This window comes from Cebus imitator, unplaced genomic scaffold (assembly GCF_001604975.1).
Source record: "Cebus imitator isolate Cc_AM_T3 unplaced genomic scaffold, Cebus_imitator-1.0 Scaffold8, whole genome shotgun sequence".
Taxonomy (NCBI): domain Eukaryota; kingdom Metazoa; phylum Chordata; class Mammalia; order Primates; family Cebidae; genus Cebus; species Cebus imitator.
The window spans coordinates 7184903-7211739 of record NW_016107323.1 but is presented as its reverse complement, the minus strand read 5'-3'; the positions used below and the strand labels follow the sequence as shown (position 1 = coordinate 7211739).

The 26837-nt window shown below is 39.5% G+C and overlaps 1 protein-coding gene across 3 annotated transcripts in view; it reads right to left on the bottom strand.

Moving 5' to 3' along the window:
- The window catches only part of IFT81 (intraflagellar transport 81), a 107550-nt gene that overhangs the window by 31362 nt on the left and 49351 nt on the right, over positions 1 to 26837 (bottom strand). For all 3 annotated transcript variants that reach the window (XM_017541885.2, XM_017541882.2, XM_037743328.1), the window contains one exon: positions 5453 to 5602. In XM_017541885.2, the coding sequence (XP_017397374.1) occupies positions 5453 to 5602 (150 nt within the window). The remainder of the gene's footprint in view (positions 1 to 5452; positions 5603 to 26837) is intronic.

Sequence of the window (26837 nt, the reverse complement as noted above, 5' to 3'; positions counted from 1 at the left end):
AAAAAAAAAAAAAAAAAATCTGGGCTTGGTAGTTCAGGCCTGTAGTCCCAGCTGCTTAGGAGGCTGAGGTGGCAGAGTCACCTGAGCCTGGGAAGTCGAGGCTGCAGTGAGCTGAGATTACACTACTGGACTCTAGCCTGGGAAACAGAGTGAGATCCTGTCTTTAAAAATAAAAAAGAAAGAAAGAAGGAAGGAAGGAAGGAAAGAAAGACATAAATAAATAAATAAATATTGGCTGAGAACTTTTCAAAAACAAAGACATCAAGCCACATATTCAAGAAGCTTTACAGACCCTAAGCCAGGTGAATAAAAAATAAAATAATACCTAGAAAAGTCATAGTAAAACCACTGAACAACCAAACACAGAGAGATCTTAAAAACAACTGGAGAATAACACACTACCTTAAACAGAAAACAAAGAACAAAACCAAGATGTATACAGTTGATGTTACAAAATAAATAATGGAAGCCAGCTGACAATGGGAATTAAATCTTTAAAGTGCTGAAAGAAAATAGCTGCCAACCAAAAAGTCAACATTCAGTAAAAATGTGCTTCAAAATGAAGGTAGAATACAGGTGTCTTAAGAAAAACAAAAACTGAGAAGATTTCCGCAGACCTGAACTAAATGAAATATTTAAGGTGAGCTAATTAGACAGAAACCAATAGAAGAATGATGATGAAGGAAGGAAAGAAGAACAATGAAAAGAGTAAACATGTAGATAATCTAGAATAATACTGAATATAAAATCATGCAGTATTTAAATTATATCTAGGCCCAGGCACAGTGGCTCACACCTAGCACTTAAGGAGGCCAAGGTAGATGGATTGCCTGAGTCCCTGAGTTTGAGGCCAGCCTGGACAATACAGTGAGACTCCATCTCTAAAAAAAAAAAAAAAAATACACACACAAAAATTAGCCGGGTGTGGTAGTGCACACCTGTAGTCCCAGGTACTTGGGAGGCTGAGGTGGGAGGATCATTTGAGCCCAGGAGATTGAGGCTGCAGTGAGCTGTGACTGCACCAATACACTCCAGCCTGGGCAACAGAACAATACCCCTTCTCAAGAAAATTGTATTTAGAATTAAAAAAGTATTATCAACAATAACACTTAATATGGGAAGGAGGTAAACAAAATTAAAGTGTTTTAGGTTCTTGCATTGCCCAGGACACAGCAAAAGTAAAAATTTAGTGAAGACTGTAATCAGTCAAGGGTGTATATCATAATCTTTGGCATAAGCACTGGAGTGCTATCACTCACTGGCTGAATGGAACTAAGGACTCTATCACTGTTGGCAGGTAGAGTACTGATAGTCCCAGGCATGTTGCAGCAATGCAATTACAAAGCCTTTCACTTGTGGTGAACTGGGGAAGAAGAATACAGGTGGACGGGGATTGTAGTGGCCAAAAAAATGTATGGCTCAGATTGCTTTCAAGAGAATCGGCTGAGAGGAACAGAGCTGATTGACATCCATAGCTGCTGCCCCTCTGGGTCCATCTCACGTTTGTACCAAAGCTATGCTTCCCTGGAGCTGCTCTCAGCCAATGACTGAGCACAGTATTAGTATTATTAGTACTAATATTAGCCGTATTAGTGTTAGCCCAGTCCTGCCTGACAAGGGACTCCTCTAATAGGTGACTGGCTCAGGAACTCCCTTTCAACATGACCAAAACTTGCTCAGAGTTGTGTTGAAGTCTGAGGCTCTTTCTACCCAATCTTCCTCCTTTGCCCTCTCTCTTCACAGGTGTCAGACTTGAATCAGAGCCTGAAGGCTTTCCCTGCTCCTCCTGCTCCCTTCCCTTTATCCTTCACAAGTGTCTCCTTCAATAAATCTCTTGTATGTGTAATCCCATCTCGGTGTCTGCTTCTTGGAGGATCTGAACTGATACAAAGATGCACTAGATGGTGTAATGTTTTTGACATTTGAGGAGAAACAGTAACTATAAGGACTATGGAATTGGGGTGGCTATCACTAACCTTCTCTGATGGTTGAAGAGATAAAATAACAGGCTCAAATCTATTAATTTGTAATTAAAAGCAAAGTGATCAAGTTCTAGAATCTCCTTAAGGGCTTTAAAGGAATCTTCATTTCCCATGGCAACAGGGCAGAGGGAGCTGAAAACCAGGTGCAGGACTTAAAGATTGGCAAAACTCCAGAGAAAGTTGAATTCTTAGTCTAGGCAAATATTCTATGCCAAGGTCAGGGCCCTGACAGAAAAGAAAAAGGGTGCTGAGTCTGGGATGGGGGTATCTGTATAGACCCACTGGAGAACCTTGAATCTTCAGATTATCCTGTGTCCTCTGGGCAGTGGCAAATGGCTCAGCTTGTCAGTTAAGAGGATGGAAGATGCAAGACTGCAAGGACAAGGAGGTCTAGGGAAGAGGCATATGGATGAACCTATGGGAGTAGGCACTAAGTATAAAGATCTTTTCATTACATGGAAACCAGAGAATGTCCACTGCAGAAGAGGCACTAAACAACCAAGTGGAAAGGATGATTTGGCCAGCAGATGTCAGCCAGCCTCTGTCACTGTCCCACACAGTGCTTAGAAATGGACTCATAAACAGAATGGCTTTGTTGGTAGAGATGGAGGTTACATATGAGCCAAATAGCATGGGCTCTCTCTCACCAATGCTCATCTAGCTACTGCCAACATCGAAAGTCTGACCTGCCAGCAACAGACACCAATCCTGAGCTCTGGGTATGGAATCATCCCTTGAGGAAACCAACCCCCTATTTTGTGGCAATTTAATAACACCAGACCCTTTCTGCCTTTAAAAGGGTGAGATTTCATCCTTAATAGGACTGATCCATATTCTAGGTATAGGTTTGCCTTTCTTGCCCATTGTACTTCAGTCAGCATTACTATCCACAAGCTTAGAGCATTCAGTCTACTGATGTGATATCTCACATAATATCACCTCAAACCAAGGGACACACTTTACAGCAAAGGAAATATGATGGTGTTCATATGATCATATAATTCAGTAATTTTATCACATACTATACTATCTGGAAAGCTGATGGCCTAACAGAATAGTGGAACAGTGTCTTGAAGGCAAGGTCCCAGCTTGGAATTGATGGCCTGTGAAAATGAGTTCTACCATTAGGACACGCTGTACACCTTAAACCAATGCCCATGATATGGTGCTATGTTCTCAATAGAAAGTATAGGTCTCAGAACCATGAGATGAAAGTATAAGTGTCACCACTAACCATGATCCCCAATGATCCATTTTAGGGAATTATGCTTCCCTTCCAGACAACTTTAGGCTCTGTGGGTACAGATGCTCTAGTTGCCAGGTGGTCACGCTTCCATCAGAAGGCACATTAAGAAGCCCTTGACACTTAATGTTCTGACTACCATTTGGTCACTTGGGCTCCTCATGTCAATAGACCAGCAGGCAAAGAAAGCAAGACATCATAAGGCTATACAGATGCTGCTATATAATAGAGATAGAAAGAAACACATTTGGGACTCAGATAATCCATTAGGGCATATCTTGGCACTCCCATGCCCAGTTTTAACTATAAATGGGCAAGCACAGCAGCCATGGCCTGGTAAGGGAATGATTACTGGAGTCTCACACTTTTCAAGGATGGGGAACCGGGGCATCCCACCAATTAAGTCATTTAAGCCAGAGGAGGTGCTAGCTGAGGTGAGGGAACTCTAGAATGGATAGTAAAGGAAGGAGATGTTGAGTATCAGTTATGTCCTTGGAACCAAATGTGGAAATGAGAGTTTCCATTTGTCACACTAATCTTTCTCCTATAAGTTTTCCTAGAAATTGTGACCAACCAGAATCCTATAGAAGCTATAGCTGGGTAGAGTAAATTTAACATGGCAAATAAGTAGAACCTACTAGTTCAAGGGGTGAACTGTAGTAGATGTTGCTGGTGCCCCACTCAGACCTCATTTGCAAACTGTTATGAGTGTTGACTGCTATATAGCTCATAGTTACCCCCTTCTCCAGAATGCCTTCAGCCAAATGGGAGCTGTCTCACCTAAAAGGTTACATTCGACCACAGCCAAATGACTGACTGCCATGGGGTAAAAAGGCCATCCCCCTTGCATCAAGGTGGAATCAACTCTGTGGTGCAATTTGTTCCAAAGGTGATCATGGGATCAGAATGAAGCCAACTCCAGTTGAGACCATGTCCTTTATTGCTTGGCTTTTTTCTGCTGCCTCATCTGCTTCCCTTATGGCCCTCCTTCTGAGGGTACTCCCTCAATAAATCACTAGCACAAAGAATTCCCTTCTTGAGCTCTGCTTCTAGGGACCCAACTTAAGAAAAAATATAAAGCAAAAACTGATAGAACTAAAAAAAGCAGCAAAGCAATAATTATAGTTAGAGATTTTTAACACACTTCTTTCAGTAACTGATGGAATAGGCAGACAAAAAATCAACAGGGAGATGGAAGATATGTATATCATAGCTAACACACTGACTGAATTGACATACATAAAATGCTATTCACAACAACTGCAGAATATACATTCTTTTCGTTGCACATGAAACAATTACCAAAACACTGGGCCATAATGCAAGACTACAAATTTCACAGGACTGAAATCAGTGTGTGCTCTCTGGTCACAATGGAAACAACCTAGAAATTAATAAGAAAATCCTTCAAATGTTTGCTTTTAAGCCAGAAGGTCAAACAAATCACAATGGAAATTAGAAAATATTTTGAAGTAAAAAATAATGCAGTTACTATTATCAGTTTTAAAGTTAGTGCTGTTAGAATCTACGTTGATACACAATAAATTTTCAATCTTAAGTTCCCTAAAAGCAAATAATATTCACCAGCATGAGACAACATGAGGCAGTTCATATTGCCAGCTAAAAGAAAACACAGCTGGCTGACATTTCATTTATCTCTATCAGATTATTGCTAGCTGGTAAACCAGCACCCAGATGAAATAGTTTCCCCATTCGTGAAAGAAAAAAAAAAGCCAAATGAAGAAAACCCTGAGGAACTGGCATCCACAATAAGAACAATTTTGCTGTTGGACTACTTTGAGTTTAACTCTTTTCAGACAACCAAGGCACAAACATAAGAAATAAGCCTGGAGGCCGGCATCCACATAGCAATTCCCTGGATATTTCTTTCCAAAGCTTCTTGGAAGTGGCTGCTTAGAAATTTCTGCCTAGCAGGCCATGATAAAAAAATATTTTACAGTCACTCACATTAACTAACCAAACGAAAAAAACCTACTTGGAATTCAACTTCTATTAATAACCCTAAAGTTCGCACACACAAAAAAGCCAGTGCTTACTGCTACATTAAAAATAAATGAATCAACTTATATGACATCTCTGTAATTAATCAGAGAAAAGTAATACTTTTATGATTTCTCCAGTAAAAACAATGATCTCAGTATAAAGCTGTAACCCATAAACCTCCTAGCATTTGTATTTATAGCAGCCCAAGATAATACTGTATTACCAGTTGTTGTTGAATATTTTCATGACGTTGCTTAAGAAGTTCTTCAGTCCTCTGCAAAAGACCAAATTCAGCTTTAAGTTCAGCTATTATCTGATGCTTCTTTTTGAAAACTGTACTCTTGCTTCGAAGTTTATTGACATATCGTTTGAACTGTAAAAAAAAATACAATATGTAATCTAATGAGTAGAAAAGTAGTAGCTAAATATATCTGTATAAACTCAATGTATAAAAATTGTCTCCTCTACTTCACAACATGTGTCACACGCATATAGTAACTTAGTTTTATTAGAAACTTGGAAAGACTAATAGCTGAATTAAAATATTTTGTTTTTAATTTTTTGACACATCTAAATATATGTATATATTATATATATCTTATATGTACCTATATGTGTATATATTGTGTATAAGTATATGTATACATATAAAATATGTATATATATAGAGAGAGAGAGGGAGAGAGAGAGAGTGAGCGAGAGAGAGAGAGATAGGGTCTTGCTCTGTTGCGCAGGCTGGAGTGCAGTGGTGCAATCGTGGCTCATTGCAGTCCTAACCTCCTGGGCTCAAGCAATTCTCTTGCCTCAGCCTCCTGAGTAGGAAGACCACAGGTGGTACCAGGCTAATTTTTGCATTTTTGTAAAGATAGAGTTTCACTATGTTTCCCAGGCTGGTTTTGAACTCCTGGGCTCAAGTGATCCACCCTCCTTGCCCTCCCAAAGTGCTAGGATTACAGGCATGAGTCACTGTGCCTAGCCTTAAATATTCTAAATCCTTATATAAAAGCTATTCATTTTAGACTTTACAAATAAGGATTAGGAAAATAGAAACACAACCTTATAAAATTAAAAAGGTTTAAAAAGAAGAAGAAAAAGTAGGAAATAATGACCACAATTCTGGTTGTAGTTTTATCGTGACATATCTCATGTACTGTACTATTTTGGTAGCAGTCCATTGAACTGCTGGGATTAATACAGCCAAACAGAACCATCAATGTTTGCAGCTACTATTTATCACTTAAGAAATGTACTGTGACTATATATTGCTATCAAGCATCTGAGACACTGAAATGGTACCCATCCCAAATGTTAAAAAGCTAAGAACATCCCAAGTTAGTGAAAACTCAGTTATTTAATTTATCTATTTATCTACTCATGATATCAAAATTATACTAATAATGAAAAAAAGTTATAACTCCAATGGAAAGACCCCATTATTAAGTAATACCAACTAGAGTTTGGAGGAGCAAACAAAGTAAGAATAATATTTAAAGGAATTCAAGGCTGGATGTGGTGGCTCATGCCTATAATCCCTGCACTTTGGAAGACCCAGGCGGTTGGATCACTTGAGGTCAGGAGTTCGAAACCAGCCTGGCCAACATGGTGAAACCCTGTCTCTACTAACAATACAAAAATTAGCCAAGTATGATAGTGCTCACCTGTACTCCCAGCTACTCAGGAGGCTGAGGCAGGAGAATCGCTTGAATCCAGAGGCAGAGGTTACAGTGGGCTGAGATCATACCACTGCACTCCAGCCTGGACAACAGAGCGAGACTCAGTCTCAATAAACAAACAAACAAATAAAGGAATTAATTTGGTAAGTATTATTTGTTATCAATTATGTTTTAGGCACTGTGTCAGACACAGAGGATACAATGTATAGAGTTGCTTAGAACAAGACACTCACAGGTCCTGCCCTCATCAAGCTTAAGGAGTAGTAGGGAAAACAAATATTGAACTGAAGTTTAAAATGATGGCAAACACTACAAGAACTGAATAGGCCCTGCAATTAAGTAACAGGAGTTTAACCTGGGTAAGGACGAAGACAGAAATGCAGGGGTTGGGAAGTAGAAGAGGTGAGATATGGCAAGCTTCTTGGAATAAGGTATATATAAGCCAAGACCGAAGAGGTAGGTGTGTGCATTCTAGGAGGAGGGAATGGCATGTGCAAAGGTCCTGTGGTGCAGACTCAAGGTGAAAGTATAATCATGTGCTGTATAACAATGTTTTGGTCAATGATGGACTGCATATCCGATGGCGGTCTTATAAGATTACAATACCATGTATATATATTTTTTGAGACAGAGTCTCACTCTGTTGCCGAGGCTGAAGTGCAATGGTATGATCTTGGCTCACCGCAATCTCCACCTCCCAGGTTCACACAGTTCTCCTATCTCAACTTCCTGAGTATCTGGGATTACAGACACCTGCCACCATGTCTGACTAATTTTTTGTAATTTTAGTAGAGACGGGGTTTCACCATGTTGGCCTGGCTGGTCTTGAACTCTTGGCCTCAAGTGATCCACCCGCCTCTGCTTTCCAAAGTGCTGGGATTACAGGCGTCAGCCACTGTGCCCAGCCTGTTAACACCATACTTTTACTGTACCTTTTCTAGTTTTAGATACGTTTAGATACACAAATACCTACCACTCTGTTTCAGTTGCCTACAGTATTTAGTATAGTAACATGCTGCACAGGTTTGTAGCCTAGGAGCAATAGGCTATGGCACACAGCCTAGTTGTGTGGTAGGCTGTATCATGTTCACACAACAGCAAAACTGCCTAACAATGCATTTCTCTAAATGCATCCTTGTCATTAAGCAATGCATGACTGTACAGTATTCCTCAATGTGAGAAACAAACTCCAGAAGCAAATGTCAGAAATTTCTATTTCTGAAACAGAACATAATACTTAAAAAAAAAATCACTTCCTCTTATAGATTAAGAGTACTAGTAATTATCAGATTTTTGTACTATATAAAAAATTCTGACTGGGCAAGGTAGCTCATGCCTATAATCCCAGCACTTTGGGAGGCCGAGGTGGGGGACTGCTTGAGTCTAGGAATTCAAGATCAGCCTAGGCAACATGGCGAGACTACATCTCTACAAAAAAATCAGAAAATTAGCAGGATGTGGTGGCCTGTGCCTGTGGTCCCAGCTACTTGAGAGGCTGAGGTGGGAGGAGCCCAGGAGGTCAAGGCTGCGGTGAGCTATAATCACACCACTTTACTCTGGCCTGGGTGACAAAGTGAGACCCTTTATCAAAAACATAAAATAATTTTCTCTGCTCTAATAATCTTTTATTAGATACATTGCAAAGAAAATGTCTATAGTAAGAACTTGGCCTACCATATTTAAACATATCACTCCACAACAAAGGGAAGTTTCCATATTACCTAATGTGAGATAATTCTTTAAGAATCTTAGCCTTTTTAATGCCCAGTGCATCTTAATGCTAATTTTGGGGGATAGTTAATAATAATTTTATAAGTAATAAAAGTAATGAACATATTGCTGAAATTTTGGAAAACAGAAAAAAGGAAAAATTCACTCAAAGCCGCTAATCCAACACAAGCTCTATTATATTGGTATTCTTCTTTTCTTTTTTCCTTTTTTTTTTTTTTTTTAGAGACAGGGTCTTGCTATGTCACCTAGGCTGGAGTGCAGTGGCTATTCACAGGCACGATCCCACTACTGATCAGCATGGAAGTTCTGACCTGCTCCATTTCCGACCTGGGCTGGTTCACCCCTCCTTAGGCAACCTGGTGGTCCTCCACTCCTGGGAGGTCATCATATTGATGCTGAACTTAGAACCAACACCCCATCAACATAGCGTACTACAGCCCAGAACTCGTGGACTCAAGTGATCCTCTAGCCTCAGCCTCCTGAGTAGCTGGGACTACTGGCACATGCCACCCTGCTCAGCTTTTCTTTTCTTTTCTTTTTTTTTTTTTAGATGGAGTCTTGCCCTTGTCACAAAGGCTGGAGTGCAGTGGTGCAATCTCCACTCACTGCAACCTCTGCCTCCTGGGTTCAAGAGATTCTCCTGCCTCAGCCTCTCAAGTAGCTGGGTTTATAGGTACCTGCCACCACTTCAGGCTAATTTTTGTATTTTTAGTAGAGATGCGGTTTCACCATGTTGGCCAGGCTGGTCTCGAACTCCTAACCTCAGGTGATCCACCCACCTTGGCCTTCCAAAGTGCAGGGATTACAGGCATGAGCCACTGTGCTGGGCCCATATTGGAATTTTTCCTTCCAATTTTTTTTCTTTTGAGATGGAGTCTCGTTCTGTCACCCAGGCTGGAGTGCAGTGGTGCAATCTAGGCTCACTGCAACCTCCACCTCCTGGGTTCAAACGATTCTCCTGCCTCAGCCTCCTGAGTAGCTGGGATTACAGGCATGAGCCACCACACCTGGCTAATTTTTGTATTTTTAGTAGAGATGGGGTTTCACCATGTCGGCCAGGCTGGTTTGAACCCCTGATCTTGTGATCCACCTGCCTCAGGCTCCCAAAGTACTAGGATTACAGCGTAAGCCACCGTGCCCTGCCCTTCCATTTTAAAAGTTTTCTTTGAGATAGTCTCCCTCTGTCACCCAGGCTGGAGTGCAGCAACGTAATCTTGGCTCACTGCACCCACTGCCTCCCAGGTTCCAGCAATTCTCCTGCCTCAGCATCCTGAGCAGCTGGGATTACAGGCACGTGCCACCATGCCCAGCTAATTTTTGTATTTTTAGTAGAGACAGGGTTTCACCATATTGGCCAGGCTGGTCTTGAACTCCTGACCTCAGGTGATTCGCCTGTCTTGGCCTCTCAAAGTGCTAGGGTTACAGGCATGAGCCACTGAGCCCAGCCTTTCCTTCCAACTTTAAAGCAAATTCTAATATCAATAATTCTAAATTATAAAGTAGTAAAATACAAAGTATAGCATTTCTAAAATTTTTTCTCTAAAACACTTGATTCCTGAGTATACAAAAATTCCTTTAAAATACTAAAATTAAAAATTATTCACATAAAAATAAACTTCCAATTCCTAGTTTAGACATCTTTTAAAATGTGACTTAAGCTTTGAAAGAACTGGCTAGGCACCACTAGTGGCTCATGCCTGTAATCCTAGCACTTTGAGAGGTTGAGGTGGGGCAGATTGCCTGAGCTCAGGAGTTTGAGGCCAGCCTAGGCAACATGGTGAAATCCCATCTCTACTAAAAATACAAAAAATTAGCCAGGCATGGTGGTGCGTGCCTGCAATTCCAGCTACACAGGAGGCTAAGGCACAAGAATCACTTGAACCCAAGAGGCAGAGATTGCAGAGAGCAGAGATTGTGCCACTGCACTCCAGCCTGGGCAACAATGAGATTCTGCCTCACAAAAAGCAAACAAACAAAATTTTGAAAGAACTCAGGAACACACTATGGTTTGGAAGAAGAAAGTTCAAAATATTTTTCTATACATGATTAAGTTAGTTTTAATACTGAGGAATGCATCCTTCCCACCACAAATTTTCAATGATTGCATTACAGAAACTTCTTTAAAAATTAAAAATTTAAGCTGGTTGCGGTGGCTCATGCCTGTAATCCCAGCCCTTTGGGAGGTCAAGGTGGGTGGATCATCTGAGGTTGGGAGATCGAGACCAGTCTGACCAACATGGAGAAATCCCAACTCTATTAAAAATACAAAAAATTAGCCAGGCATGGTGGCACATGCCTGTAATCCCTGCTACTTGGGAGGCTGAGGCAGGAGAATAGCTTGAACCCAGGAGGCGGAGGTTACAGTGAGCTGAGATCGTGCCATTGCACTCCAGCCTGAGCAACAAGAGTGAAACTCTGTCTCCAAAAATAAACAAATAAATATAAAAATTTAAATCATACTAATATACCTGGAGTCTAATAACCTGCAAATTTTTCTTTTTAGGAATAAATGTGTAAGCCTGACATAACCACAGATTCAGAATTCCTAGAGTGACTATATATGCTATTAAAAGTGTCCTGGGCAAAGTGCCCAAAATGAAATCAACCCTGTTCATCTGTTATCCTCTGTAATATAGAGGCCAATTTTCCCCTTCTCTATCTTGCTGTGCTCAACTAGTTTTAAAAGCTGAAAGCTATAAATGTTTTTGATGAAAGAACAAACCTACAAATTACTGAGCGTGCTCTATGCTGATTGGTTATTATTTGACATTCTTTATATATAATACATAAGGTAAGAGTAGTCTGGGTCAGATTAATTACGTTCCATAGAATTAAGCAATAGGTGGCCATTAAAGCATTCTAAGGGCTCTACTATTCCAGAATTAATTAGAAAAAAGAAAACATGTTATCAATGTTTTTTCTTCCATTGATAGTTTATTCTAATTATCATTTGGATTTTAGGTTATTTCTAAATATTCAATATCATACAAAAACCAAAACTGATGAGCATATTGAAGCTGAATCTTCAGACTTATAAAACACAAGTACTCATTCCATTAGCTGGCACAGCAATGAGCTCATCACTTGTGAAGCCTCTGGTAAACTCTGCTGTACACTCAGATGAGAATAAGAATAAAAACTGATCTCCTCTTCCCTTCCATTCCTGGTTCACAGGGGTCAAAATGGTGGCTGGGGAGGTGGACAGTAGATAGAGCCTCATGGAGGTGCCAGTAAGGCTGGGAGCTGCATAGAGGCATGGCGGGTTACAGGGTGCAGAGGTTGTGGATACTGGGAAGTGAGGGAGCTTGGGAAGCTGTATTAGAAGTATGGACCAGGAGGCTGGTGACTGGGGACACAGAATAGTAGGGAATTTAATGGAGGTACAGATCAATAGGCTGAATGGCCGAAGACATGGAATGATGGGGTCAGTGGCTGAGGAACCACACAGAAACATGGGCTAGCAGGCCTGGCAGCTGAGGACACAGAGGGGTGAGTGAGGAGCCATGGAGAACACAGACATAGAGGGTGAAAATGTGGTTGGTGGGACAGGGACACAGAATTGGTGTGTAGATAAAAAAGGCAGAGTAGTTGATCGATTGTTTAAATTGAACAAACAAGCAAGTTAATTGGTTGAGCAAATAAATAAATGCAATATAGAAAAAGGGAGCCAAATTTCTCAATTCCAGAGAAGATATCTGAAAACAAGCAAAGGAGAAAGCTAGAAAGAACCCCAAGGTGCAGGGTATTAGTTAGAACCCACAGTTGTACAATAATGTACACAGATAGATACAGAAATAGTTACAGATCCATTGTAAGTGCAAATATATGTACACACATATATATGTACACGTCTATCCATTTTTGTACTGAAGAACTAGCCAATGTAGTAGGGGAAGAAAAATAAATAAAAGTTATAAGGCTTGGAAAGAAATAAAATTCTCATTATTTATGTTTAATACTACAATCTTTATGGAAAAAAATTTAAATTTAAAGGTAAATTATAGTATGAGAATTTAGCAAGTTTATTAATTACAAAGTCAATAGCAAAAATCAATCACATTTCTATATGCAAACGTTAGTGTTTTTATTTGTTTGTGTTTTTTTTGAGACAGTCTTGCTCTCTTGCCTAGGCTGGAGTGCAGCGGTGCAATCTCGGTTCACTACAATCTCCACCCCTATAAGTTGAAGCAATTCTCCTGCCTCAGCCTCCCAAGTAGTTGGGATTACAGTTGTGTTTAACCATGCCCAGCTAATTTTTATATTTTTAGTAAAGACAGGGTTTCACCATGTTGGCTAGGTTGGACTCGAACTCCCAACCTCAGGTGATCCATCCACTTCAGCTTCCCAAAGTGCCGGGATTACAGGTGCAAGCCACTGTGTCCGGCCAAACAACGGTAAAAATTTAATTTTACAATTATATATAAAAAAGTAAGCCTGAGAATAAAGCCAACAAAAGTTGTATAAAACAGAGAAAGTCATAACTTTCCTGAAAGACCATCTGACAAATGAAGAGCTATCATATTCATGGATTGGAGAATTCAATAACATACACATGCCAGTTCTTCTCAAATTGACCACATTTGACATAATTTGACATTCAAATTCAACGCAATTCTGATAAAAAAAAAATTCCAACAGGTTTTTGAGCAGAACTTGATAAACTGATTCCAAGATTTATACGCAAGTGCAAAAGACAAGAATAGCCAACGTACTCCCTAAAGAAGTACAAGGTGGGGACAGGGTGAATGGCACTAAGCAGATTATCACTATTTGCTATAAAGCTGGAGATTTTATGAGAGTAAAGTACAGCCACGTAGATAAACAAACTAACCAAAGGAACAAGAGAGCAAGCACAAGCCACACATCTAGAAAACTCTGTTTTTGATAGTTATCCCTGCAGATCTAAGGAAAAAGAATGGACTTTTCAGCTGATGGACTCCTTACTTCATAACGTAAACATCAATTCCAAGTGACTACAGACTTTCAAATGTGAAATACAAAAATTAACTATTTTTTAGAATATGGGAAAGTATAATTATGATCTTAAGATAGGAAACAATTTCTCTTTTTTTCCTTTTTCTTTAGAGACAGGGTATCATGTTGCCCAGACTCGACTCGAACTACTGGGTTCATGTAATTCTCCTGAGTATCTGGGACTACAGGCACATGCCACTGCACCCAGCTACAGAATTTCTTAAGACACACAAAAAATGCACAATCTGAAAAACAGACGATAAACTGGACTAAAATTAAGAACTTTTGTTCATCAAAATATGTATTAAGAGATTACAACTATAAGTCACAAGTTGGGAGGACATATTGCAACATATTAAACCAACAAAGGATCCAACCTGTATCTATGCTGGCGCAGTGGCTCCTGCCTGTAATCCCAGCACTTTGGGAGGCTGAGGCGGGTGGATCACCTGAGGTCAGAAGTTCAAGACCAGCCTGGCTAACATGGTGAAATCCCATCTCTACTAAAAATAAATTTTAAAAAATTAGCTGGGCATAGTGGTGGGCACCTGTAATCCCAACTACTTGGGAGGCTGAGGCAGGAGAATTGCTTGAACCTGGGAGGCAGAGGTTGCAGTGAGCCAAGATTGTGCCATTGCACTCCAGCCTGGGCAACAAAAGTGAAACTCCATCTCAAAACAAACAAACAAAAAAATTAAAAGATGCTCAACCTTAGTGAGACATCAAGGTAGTAATAAAAATTAAAACAACAATGAGATACTATTTTCATACTTACCCAATTGGCAAAAATAAAAAGTCTTTCAATACCAAGTGTTGGTGATGATGTGGAGGAAATAGGAGGGAGATATATAATTTAGAGGAACAGTCTGGAAAACAACTTGGCATGTCTACTGAAGTAGACATTGTACATACTCTATGGCTCACCAACTCCACTTCTATGAGTAGCAGCATTTCTCAAACTATCTGTTAAGGATAAAGGACCAGGTTTTAAAAAAATTTCTAAATATTTGTGCATTAGATACTTTTGTAAAATAATGAAAATACTGAGGTTTGTCAAGTGACTATAAGGGTTTCTAAACGTTTCCTCTCAATTTATATGGCTGCAGATTAGAAGAAACTAACAGTTTGCGGACTGAAACTAGTCTTCAGACCACACTTTGAGTAGCAATGCTCCAGAGCAGAGCTTCCTAAATGGGGTATGCTCTGGTACATGCACGTGCCACAAATATTGTGGCTGTGCTAAGATATGAATCCACTCAGCCTTTGCAGTAGCTGGGTAAGATATTATAAAGAACTCCCAGTCAGTCATTTTTAGCTATAAAGGAAAAAAATAATTTTTTAAAGGCATAGGAGGTAAACAACAAATCCTTAGAACACTAAGAAAAAGCTTCCCATAGTGTATTATAACAGGTAACTCAAACCAGTTTGTCAGTAAAGTGAACTACAAAGCTTGCCACTGGGCAGAAAAGCCCATTATAGCAGCTATTACTAATCATTTGTACCTATATACATTTGTAATCTAAATTAGTCTTCTATGAAAGAGCAGCCATCATTTTAGATGCTGAGATCAAATAAGATTAATACTTTACAGTTTATGCTAGCAGGTGCTGAGACAGTACTCAATTGTGTGAAACTCTAATCTTTATCTCTGTGTACATTTGGTTTTTGTAATGGACTAATGTTTTATAGTGCTAGCTTCTGGCTTCAGGACCAGTTTTAAAGACTCGGCTCCCTGTGATCAAAGTGGAAATTGACAGATGTTCTTTTTCCTTTTGTCTATTTAATATGTTTTACAACCTTTAAGAGTAATGATCAGAATCTGGGCTAGCTTTTGTAATGGATAGGCAGTTTATTTCTCTAAGAATATAACCATTTGTAAATGCTTTTCAAGCTTATCAGGAACTCAAAAGAATTATTGGATTCTAGGCATCATTCTAGATATTTATGTGAAAAAAGAATTGCTGCTCCTGCTGCAAATTTTCTCCCTCAATATCTGGCATGAAAATAATTTCAAAGTAATTAGCTGTGAAGACTTGACAAGACTATCTTATAATAAGTACTTTATATTTTATATTGTTTAAGAGCCATAGAGCCTTTTTTTTTTTTTTTTTTTTTGGAAACGAAGTCTTACTCTCATCACCCAGGCTGGAGTGCAATTGCACGATCTCGGCTCACTGCAACCTCCACCTCCCAGGCTCAAGCGATTCTGTGGCCTCAGCCTCCCTAAGTAGTTGGGATTACTGGGACACCACCATGCCAGGCTAATTTTTGTATTTTTAGTGGAGATGGGGTTTCACCATGTTGAATGGGCTGGTGTAGAATGCCTGACCTTAGGTGATCCTCCCACCTCAGCCTCCCAAAGTGCTGGGATTACAGGTGTAAGCCACTGCACCTGGCCAGAGCCATTTTTTAAAGTAAAAAAGCACTAGGAAACCTATAGATAAATTAATACTACTTATCAAAGTTCAGTAAGTTAGAAAAAATAATTAGAATGAACACTTTTGTCCTCAAATCCTGTTAGTCCAACATCCATGCTATTTTCCATTTTCTGATTACATCTTTGTCGGTTATTTCATCAAATGATTTATAAGCATAGAAAACTATAAGAATAGGCCCAAGGGAGTTAGGCATGAGATGAGATAGCACCAACTGCTTAGGAGTGGCATGAATATGCACAAAGGCCATAGTCTTTCTGCTCATTTGTCAGTGTCTTGTGCTCTAGAGACAGAACTTCAGACTTGAAGAAAACCTGAAAAGGCCATCGTGTCATGCTCCAATAAATTATCTGGAATCCCTGAAGTCTGGTCTCAGAGTTGCCTTTTGTTTTAAGGCAAGAGAAAATGTTTCAAAGCAGCCTTTGTTATCTGCTAAATGGACAGATAACAAATTACCCATCATAACTAGTGCCATATAAATACACATAAATAATATTCTAACCTTTTCTAACCTGTTAGTGGAACATTTCCAACTGTAAATTAGAAAATCTCACCAAGTCAAGCATAAGCAATGTAATTATCTACACATGGTAGTGGCTAGTTTACTACTCATTCTTTTAAGAAAGTCTGTAATAACCAATATGATATATGTCGGTAAAAATCTGTATTACATGAAATTTGTGACACAGGAAAATCCATCTGTGGAACACAGTTAATCACACCATCCAAGGTCTCTGTGCTTCTATTATAAATCAAATCACCACTACACAGCTGTTACTATCTCTAATGAGCGCTTCAACTGCTGTCCAAGCATTAATTCTTCAGAAAAAAAAAATCCATGAAAAGTTTTAAAATTTGGGGTTAAAAGTGTGGCATTACCTAGACTGCATGCATAATACACTACACTTCTATTACAGTGAATTGAGCCAAATTTATTTAATTCTGTTTTGTTCTATCTCCTGAGAAATTCTAGGGGCCTCAGGTCCTGCTATGAACTCTAAAGAGTACAATGTGATTTGAAAGCTTCTAAAAATATCACAGGTTTGCCTGGGCTCACTTAGATGGGTGGATGATTCAATTACAAGTGTCAAAATTTGATTCCTAATTTTTCAGGACCTGACAGCTGCAGCACATCTTGCCAGGATTCCCCTATCTTCACTGTGCTTCTCTTTGAAGTATTTAAAGAAGATTTCATAATCTTTCCAATTTAGCTCTAGGATTTCTGTTGGTAGCTGTAGAATAAATTGGCTGGCCCTTTCTAAAGCTGCTTATAAATATTACTTGACCAAGCATATTTTAAAAGTAGCTATAACTGCAAAACAGCTGAGCTTCTTGTAATGGCCAGGGGAGAAACACAATGGACTAAGGTACACCATAAACCAGGGGTGATCTTTCATTGCATGAAGTGCCAATGGAACCTTAACCAGAGGTTCATTTGTTGCTATAAAAAAATTCAGATCCTAAAGGCATGCACTCATCTGAATGACTGCTCTGGGAAGGGTACTAGTACTGTGTATCATTGGGACTGATTTTTTTGTTTGCTTTTTCAAATTATGAAAGCGGAGATTCAGAGAAATCAGGTGACTAAGATGGTAAAATCAGTAGCTACTGGCACTACTACAAGAGGCACATGTTCTATTCCTTGTCCTTCCCGTAAGAGAGAGAAAGTCTTCAAGCTTAGATTGCTGCTTATGAAACAGCAAAAAATTATACCAAAAGAGGTAGCAGGAGGCTACCAGATTAAATGGCAAATTTAAGTTTCTCATAATGAAATAGTAGCTATGGTTAGGATGAAGAGCTGCATATAATTAATTCTTATTAACTGAGGCCTACAAAGAAGTGCCAGGACATTTTTAATATTACCACTTTTCTGATGGAAAAAAATAGAACTACATTAGATAACAAACTTTAATTCATTTTCCGTACTTTACCAAGTACCTGGTACTAAGTAAATGATGGTAAATAAAAGCTATTCCCTGCTGGCTGGGCACTGTGCCCCATGCCTGTAATCCCAGCACTATGGAAGGCTGAGGCAGGCAGATCACCTGAGGTCAGGAGATCGAGGCCAGCCTGGCCAACATGGCAAAACTCCATCTCTACCAAAAATACAAAACTTAGCCGGGCTTGGTGGCGTGTGCCTTTAGTCCCAGCTACTTGGGAGGCTGAGGCAGGAGAATTGCTTAAACCTGGGAGGTAGAAGTTGCAGTGAGCCGAGATTGCATCACTGCATTCCAGCCTGGGCAACAGAGTAAGACTGTCTCAAAAAGAGAGGGAGAGAACTTCAGGAAACCAAGGCAGGAGGGTTGCTTGAGGCCAGAAGTTTAAGACCAGCCTGGGTAATATAACAAGACCTCATTTATTTTTGTTGTTATTGTTTTGAGAGAGGATGTCACTTGCTCTGTTGCCTAGGCTGGAGTGCAATGGCATGATCTTGGCTCACTACAACCTTCACCTCCTAGGTTCAAGAGATTCTCCTGTCTCAGCCTCCCAAGTAGCTGGAATTACAGGTGAGTGCCACCATCCCTGACTAGCATTTGGTATTTTAGTAGAGATGGGGTTTTGCCATTTTGGCCAGGCTGGTCTCAAACTCCTGGCCTCAAGTGTTTCACCTGCCTTGGCCTCCCAAAGTGCTGGAATTACAGGTTGAGCCACCATGCCCACCCTCAAGATCCCATTTCTACAAAAAAATTTAAAAATTAATTGGCCATGGTGGCAGATGCTGTAGTCCTAGCTACTTAGGAGAACAGATGGGAGAATCACTTGAGCTAATGAGTTCGAGGCTACAGTGAGCTCTGATCATTCCACTGCATTCCAGCCTGGATGACAGAGCAAGACCCTGTTTCTAAACCAAACCAAACAAAAAAATATACTGATTGCAACTATCTTTTACTGACAACCTGGAGTCGCAATTATAACTATTAACTATTATATTATGCTATAATGTTATGTTTTTCTATCTCCTCTCACACTGAAGTAAGACATTTCTACGTAAAAACTTTGAAAACATTCCAAAATATGGAACAATAAGGTCACTTAATATTAAAATCCTGTCCCAATATTTGAAACTATCATAACTTGGAATAATAGTAATAATTAACACATAAAAAATCCTATGAAACAACCACGAGGATTCTAACTAGAATCTAATAGCAAATCAACTTAAAAATTAAAATCTGGTTTCTCTTTTTAGGTGATAAAATGCAGAAAAATCATACACACAGATTCATATTCACACACATTTTTGGGCAGTGACTCATAACAAATATACAGAAATTATGGGTTTTTAGTGCTTGGGACTCTAGATTGATTGCTCAGTTCAGTGACTTTCAAGTCTTTTTTTAAATGGAATGTTATTTTCAAACAATTTTGAAATGATTACTTGGAACCCCAATTTATAATTCAGATAAAGCAGAACTGATGTGGGTGAATTAAGAGAGGGACCTATGACAGTTCTCAATTGTCCAGTAAGACACTTCTTCAGACTCCAGGTACTCCTCTCATAATGTGTAGAAACCACTGATAAGAATTTTGAGCTTGATGGTAGACTGAACACACACTCCAGAATGTCCCTCCCACTCAAAATTCCTTAAAAGGAATAGAAAAAAAATGTACACACAACCCCAAATCAACAAACATTTGAGGAGAATCAACATCATGAAGGAATTTTAAACTCAAAGATAACTGTTGTTAAAACTGTTTCCATTATTAAAGCCAACAGAGCTACATTAGAATATGTTAAAATACATTTAATTATTATTTTTTAGAAAAGTAAGAACATAGTATATCCAGAAACTATTAAAGCTACATTTGGAAATTAGAAATTTATTCATTGAAATACAATGATCAATAATGGCAAGATAATAGCTAAGAAAGTAAATGAAGCTGGAAGATTATACTAAATAACTTATCATTAATAGAATGCAAAAGATCTATCCTTTTTAAATTTATTTTTATTTTTTATTTTTTTTAAGATGGAGTTTCACTCTTGTTGCCCAGGCTGGAGGGCAGTGGCATGATCTCATCTCACCACAACTTCTGCCTCCTGGGTTCAAGTAATTCTCCTGCCTCAGCCTCCCGAGTAGCTGGGACTACAGGCGCCTGCCACCATGCCCGGCTAATTTGTTTTTGTATTTTTAGTAGAGATGGGGTTTCACTATGTTGGCCAGGCCAGGCTGGTCTTGAACTCCTGACCTCGTGATCCGCCTGCCTCAGCCTCCCTAAGTGCTGGGATTACAGGCATGAGCCACCACACCTGGCCAAGATCTATCCTTAATAGAATAAAAAATATGAACAATTAAAAGAAACATGGAAATTACTCAACAAGAACAAAAAAAAACTTAGGCTGGGCGCAATGGCTTACACCTATGATCCCAACACTTTGGGAGGCCGAGGTGAGCAGATCATTTGAGGTCAGGAGTTCAAGACCAGACTGGCCAACACTGAGAAACCCTGTCTCTACTAAAAATACGAAAAGAAAATTAGCTGGGTGTGGTGGGGGGTGCCTATAATCCTAGCTATTTGGGGGGCTGAGGCATGAGAATTGCTTGAACCCAAAAGGCAGAGGTTGCAGTGAGCCAAGATCACGCCACTGCAGCACTCCAGCCTGGACAATATAGCACGACTCTATCTCAAACAAACAAAAGAAAGGAAAAAAAAAAAAACCAACTTAAAAATAGGCAAAAAATTTGAAAAGACATTTCTCCAAATGAGATACACAAATAGTCAATAAGCACATGAAAAGATGCTCAACATCATTAGTCATTTGGGAAATCAAATCAAAACTACAAGGATACCACTTTACATCCACTAGGCTGGCTATAATAAAAAGGAAAATAAATGCTGACAAAAATGTGGAGAAATTGAAACCCTGTGCATTGCTGGTTAAAATGTAAAATGATACAGCCACTGTAGAAAAAGGTATGGCAGTTCTTCAAAAAGTTGAACATAGAAATTACCATATGACCCAACAATTCTTCTCTTAGGTATCCACATAACTGAACACAGGGACTCAGACAGAACTTGCATATCAATGTTCAGAGCAGCATTATTGACAAATAATGCAGAAATAACCCAAGCGTCCATCAACAGATGAATGGCTCAACAAAAGGAACATATACATACAGTGGAATATGATTCAGCCATAAAAAGAGATGAATTCTGATACATAGTTTACAACAAGGATAAACCCTGTATACATTGTGCTAAGTGAAATAAGCTGACATAAAGGATAATTTTTTTTTTTTTTGAGATGGAGTCTCAGCTCACTGCAACCTCTGCCTCCCAGCCACAAAAGGATAAATATTGTGCGATACCACTTTACATGAGTTATCTAGAATGTTCAAATTCATACAGATGGAAAGTAGAATAAAGGTTACCAGGGGCTGGGGAAAGAGAAGATGGGAAGTTATCATTTAATTGGGTAGAATTTCTTTTTGAGTTTCAGAAATAGTGGTGAACACTATAAAATATTGTGGGTGTGCTTATTGCCACTAAATTGTACACTTATAAATGACTTAAATTATATATTTTACAATATGTACCTGTTTTTTTTTTGAGACAGGGTCTTGCTCTTTCACCCAGGCTGGAGTGCAGTGGTGCAATCTCAGCTCACTCCAACCTCAGCCTCCTTGGGTTCAAGTGATTCTCCTGCCTCAGCCTCCCAAGTAGCTAGGACTACAGGTGTGCACCACCAATGCCTGGCTAATTTTTGTATTTTTTCTAGTAGAGATGGGGTTTCACCATGTTGGCCAGGCTGGTCTTGAACTTCTGACCTCGAGTGATCCACTCACCTCAGCTCCCAAAGTGCTGGGATCACAGGTGTGAGCCACTGTGTACATTTTACTACAAACAAAAAGTTAAATATATACCTAGCATATGATAGCCATTCCACTACTAAATACCCAAGAGAAAACAAAATATATGTTCATGCAAACACTTGTACACATGTTTACAGGAACTTTATTTGTAATAGACAAAAAATGGAAGTAGCCCAAATGTTCATTAGCAGGCAAATGGATAAACAAGCTAATTTTATATATATATATATACACATATATATACACACACACACACACACACACACACACACACAGAGATATATATATATATATATACACACACACAGATATATATATATATACACACACATACATATACATATGATGGAATATTTGTTTGCAATAAAAAAGAAGGAACCATTGATATACACAACAAAATAATTATGCTGAGTGAAAGAAGCCAGACAAAAAATAAAATACATTGTGTGATTCCATTTGTGTACTACTCTAGAAAATGCAGATCAGTAGTTGATTTGGTGAGGAGCAGGAAGGATGGGAGAAAAGGATGACAAAAGGGCATTAGAAAACTTTCAGGGTTTATAGACATGTTCACTATCTTTTTTTTTTTTTTTTTTTGAGATGGGTTCTCACTCTGTCACCCAGGCTAGGGTGCCAATGGTACAATCTTGGCTCACTGCAATCTCCACCTCCCAGGTTCAAGCAATCCTCCCACGTCAGCCTCCCAAATAGCTAGGACCACCGGTGCGCACCAACATGCCTGGTTAATTTTTTGTATTTTCGGTAGAGGTGGGGTTTCTCTGTGTTGCCCAGTCTGGTCTCAAACTCCTGAGTTCAAGTGATTCGCCTGCACTGGCCTCCCCAAGTGCTGGGATTACAAGTGTGAGCCACTGCATCTGGCCTCGAATTCACTATCTTGATGGTGGTGAGAGTTTCATGGCTATATTATCAAAGCGTACACTTCAATCACATGCAGTTTACTATAGGTTAATTATATCTCAATAAATCTGTTTGAACAAAAAAGGGAGTCCCATGTGACAAAAGACATGATATACAGAGAGGTAAGTGACGAACTAGAAGAAAACACTGCCCATGTTAATATCTAAAATATATGTAAAAATATGGCAAATTGATAAGAAAAAACAAGCATCCAATGGATTAGAAAAAAACGAAAAAAGAAAATAAAGAGGCTAGCCAGGCACAGTGGCTCAAGTCTATAACCCAGCACTTTGGGAGGCTGAGGTAGAAGATTGAGCCCAGGAGTTTGAGATCAGCCTGGGTAACATGGCAAAACTTTATCTTTATTAAATTAAAAAAAAAAAAAGAAGTAAGGTAAATGACATAGAAAGGAAATATAAATGACCAAGCATATATCAGGATAGATGCTCAGTCTCACTAGTAATCAGGAAAAATGAATATTAAAACAAAATACTGTCAGAATGATGAAATTTAAAAAACTGAGAGGATAAGTGCTAGTGAAGAATTTTAAGTAACAGAGGAAGCAGGTACTCTGGGTATACTCTTGGTTGGAATAAATTTAATATATCTGTTCTATGAGGGCTGGGCATGATGGCTCCTGCCTGTAATCCTAGCACTTTGGGAGGCTGAAGTGGGCAGATCACCTGAGGTCAGGAGTTCAAGATCAGCCTGGCCAGCATAGAGACACCCTATCTCTTCTAAAAACACAAAAAAATTAGCTGGGCATGGTGGTGCACACTTGTAGTACCAGCTACTGGGGAGGCTGAGGTGGGAGAATCGCGGGAGAACCCAGGAGGCAGAGGTTGCAGTGAGCCGAGATCCTGCCACTGCACTCCAGCCTGGGCCACAGAGTGAGACTCTGTCTCAAAAAGAAAAAAAATATGTATATCCATTCTGTGGAATACAATGTAGTAGTTAAATTAAAAGAAGTACATGATAATAATTATTATAACTATAGGTAATATTTATTATTTCCTATAAGCCAGATACTGTTGGGTATTACCTACTGACATTAACTCACTTAGCGCTCTTGATCACCCTATGAGGCGAGTACTATTATTATCCCCACTTTATACAGAAGGGAACTGAGGTACAGAAGAGGTAGGTAACATGGCAAAGTTGAGCAGCTAACAGATGGCAGAGCAGGGATCTCCACACAGGTGTTCTGGCTCCAGAGCTGATGCTCTTAACCCCTACAGAAGGGTCTCTTCATTTACCAACACAAAAAAATCCAAGATGTTAGCAAGTTATACAATATACACCGTATAATACACTCATATTTTTAAAAACTCACAAAACAATATTATCTATATCTATCTTTATCTCCAGAGAAAAGAATGAAGGATATATAAAGCTGGTAATAGTGATTTATCTCTGGACAAGAGAGTGAAGGACTAGACTCGGGGTAGGACATAGTCAAGGGGGACTTTTGCTTCATGTCTATTTCCTAGTTTTCATACTATGAGAAGGTATCCAGGTATTACTTGTATAATCAGTTTTATTTTTTTTTTTTGAGACGGTGTTTTACTCTGTCACCCAGGCTGGGGTGCAGTGGTATGATCATGGCTTACTGCAGCCTCAACTTCCTGGGCTCGGGTGATTATCCCACCTTAGGCTGCTGAGTAGCTGTGACTACAGGTGCATACCACCACGCCCAGCTAAGTTTCTGTATTTTTAGCAGAGACTGGGTTTCACCACATTGCCCAGGCTGGTCTTGAACTTCTGGGCTCAAGCAATCCTCCTGCCTTGGTCTCTCAAAGTGCTGAGATTAAAGGCATGAACCACTGTGCCTTGCATAATCAGATTTTTTAAGATTAAAAAGTCCAAAATATTGATCCAATGTTCTTCTACTTAACGCAAACATTACTTCAAAAATGTCCTTTATCTGGGCCAGGTGAGGTGGCTCACGCCTGTGATCCCAGCACTTTGGGAGGCCGAGGTAGGCAGATTGCTTGATGTCAGGAGATCAATACCAGCCTGGCTAACATGGCGAAATCCCATCTCTATTAAAAATACAAAAGCTAGCCGGGCGTGGTGGTGGGCACCTGTAATCCTAGCTACTTGGGAGGCTGAGGTATGAGAATCGCTCGAACCTGGGAGGTGGAGGTTGCAGTGAGCTATCATGCCAGTGTATTCCAGCCTGAGTGACAGAGAAAGACTCTGTCTCAAAAAAAAGTCCCTGATACAGCCTGTGAGAATATTTTAAATGGTGAAATATTTTACTTTACCAAAGTGTCCTGCTCCATTACTGAAGAAAGCTCAATTGGCAGACATTTTTCCCTAAAGTCAATCAAATATTTCTTTCTATTAATCATTCTTTGGTCCTAATTTGGCTTTCTCATAAACAAACAAAAATAACAGTAATCCATCTGTGTCGGGGGTCCCCAAGACCACCTCCAGATTCAGTGATTCATTGGGAGGACTCATAGCATACAGTCATACTCTTGGCTATGACTTATTACACTGAATACCCAAGCAAAATTAGCAGAGGTAAAAGGCACATGGAGTGAAATTTGGAGGAAATCAGGTGCAAGCTTCTAAGAGTTGTCTCCCAGTGCAGTCACAGAGGGCACAATTAATCCAGCAATCAGTTGTAACAACACGCATGAAATGATCAGGGAGGGTCATTACAGACTTAGTTCCCAGGGTTTTTACTAGGATCATCTGGGTTTTTACTGATCATCTAGGCACATTCTGCCTAGTCTGTACCAAAATTCCAGAAAGAAAGAAAGCAGGAGCTCAACATAAACCACATTTTTCATATGCTTTAGGCAAGGTAAGCCATTGTTATCGCAAATGGCAGGAATAATATATCCAAGAACCAAGTTCCCCAAGATGCCAGCCAAGGGCCAACTTGGCAAGCAGACCTTTCTAGGGACAGCTGTCTCAGGCTTGCATGTTAATTTTTTTTCTGAACACCATCTTTTCCATAATCCTTTATTTATTATGTCTTTCTTCAGTCCTTTGTTCCTCAGTTAATACATAATCAATTCCCACTGTGTCTTTCTCTAGTCTTTTGTTTCAGTTAATACATAATCAATTACATATATGAAAGTTTCCAGACTTTTCATTCATTTTAGTCACCACTTAGTCACCCTCATGTGGGACTCTAGCATGACTGTCTCTTAAAACATGAAGCCAAAAATATAAAATAATACTGCAGGCATAATTTGACCATAAATAGGATACTGTTTTTTATTAACGCAGTAAAACAGTTTATGCATTTTTATGTAGTATACTAATTTATGCTGCTATAGTATAATAATTTTTAAAGCTGCATTAGTAATAGATGATGTATTGAATTGGCAGACAAAACTTGAATTCTACCATATTATATTTATTATAATCCCATCAATGGCATTTTGTTGAAGCACAGTGCCTCCATCTACCAAGATGATTCTGAATTATAATTGCATCATCTGTTTCAGGTTGACTATTTCTTCTAGCTTTCTGTCATGTGCAAATTATCGATGGCTCTAGAGCCAGACTGCTAAATCCAAATCCTGGTTCTACTACTTACTAGCAATGGGATGTCAGGCAAGTCAGCTTAAACCCTCTGTGTGACTGGGTGCCATAGGCCATAAAAAAAGAAAACAAAACAAAACGAAACCCTCTGTGTGTCTCAGATCCTTTCTCTGTAAAAACTGGTAATAGTAATTACAGCCAGGCGCAGGCTCATGTCTGTAATCCTAACAGTTTAGGAGGCTGAAGTGGGAGTATTGCTTGAGGCCAGGAGTTCAAGAGCAGCCTGGGCAACATAGTGAGACCACATCTCTATTAAAAAAAGAGGCTGGGTGTGGTGGCTCACGCCTGTAATCCCAGCACTTTAGAAGGCCAAGGTGGGTGGATCATGAGGTCAAGAGATCGAGACCATCCTGGCCAACATGGTGAAACCCCGTCTCTACTAAAAATACAAAAATTAGCTGGGCGTGGTGGCATGCGCCTGTGGTCCCAGCTACTCGGGAGGCTGAGGCAAAAGAATCACTTGAATCCTGGAGGCGGAGGTTGCCATGAGCCGAAAT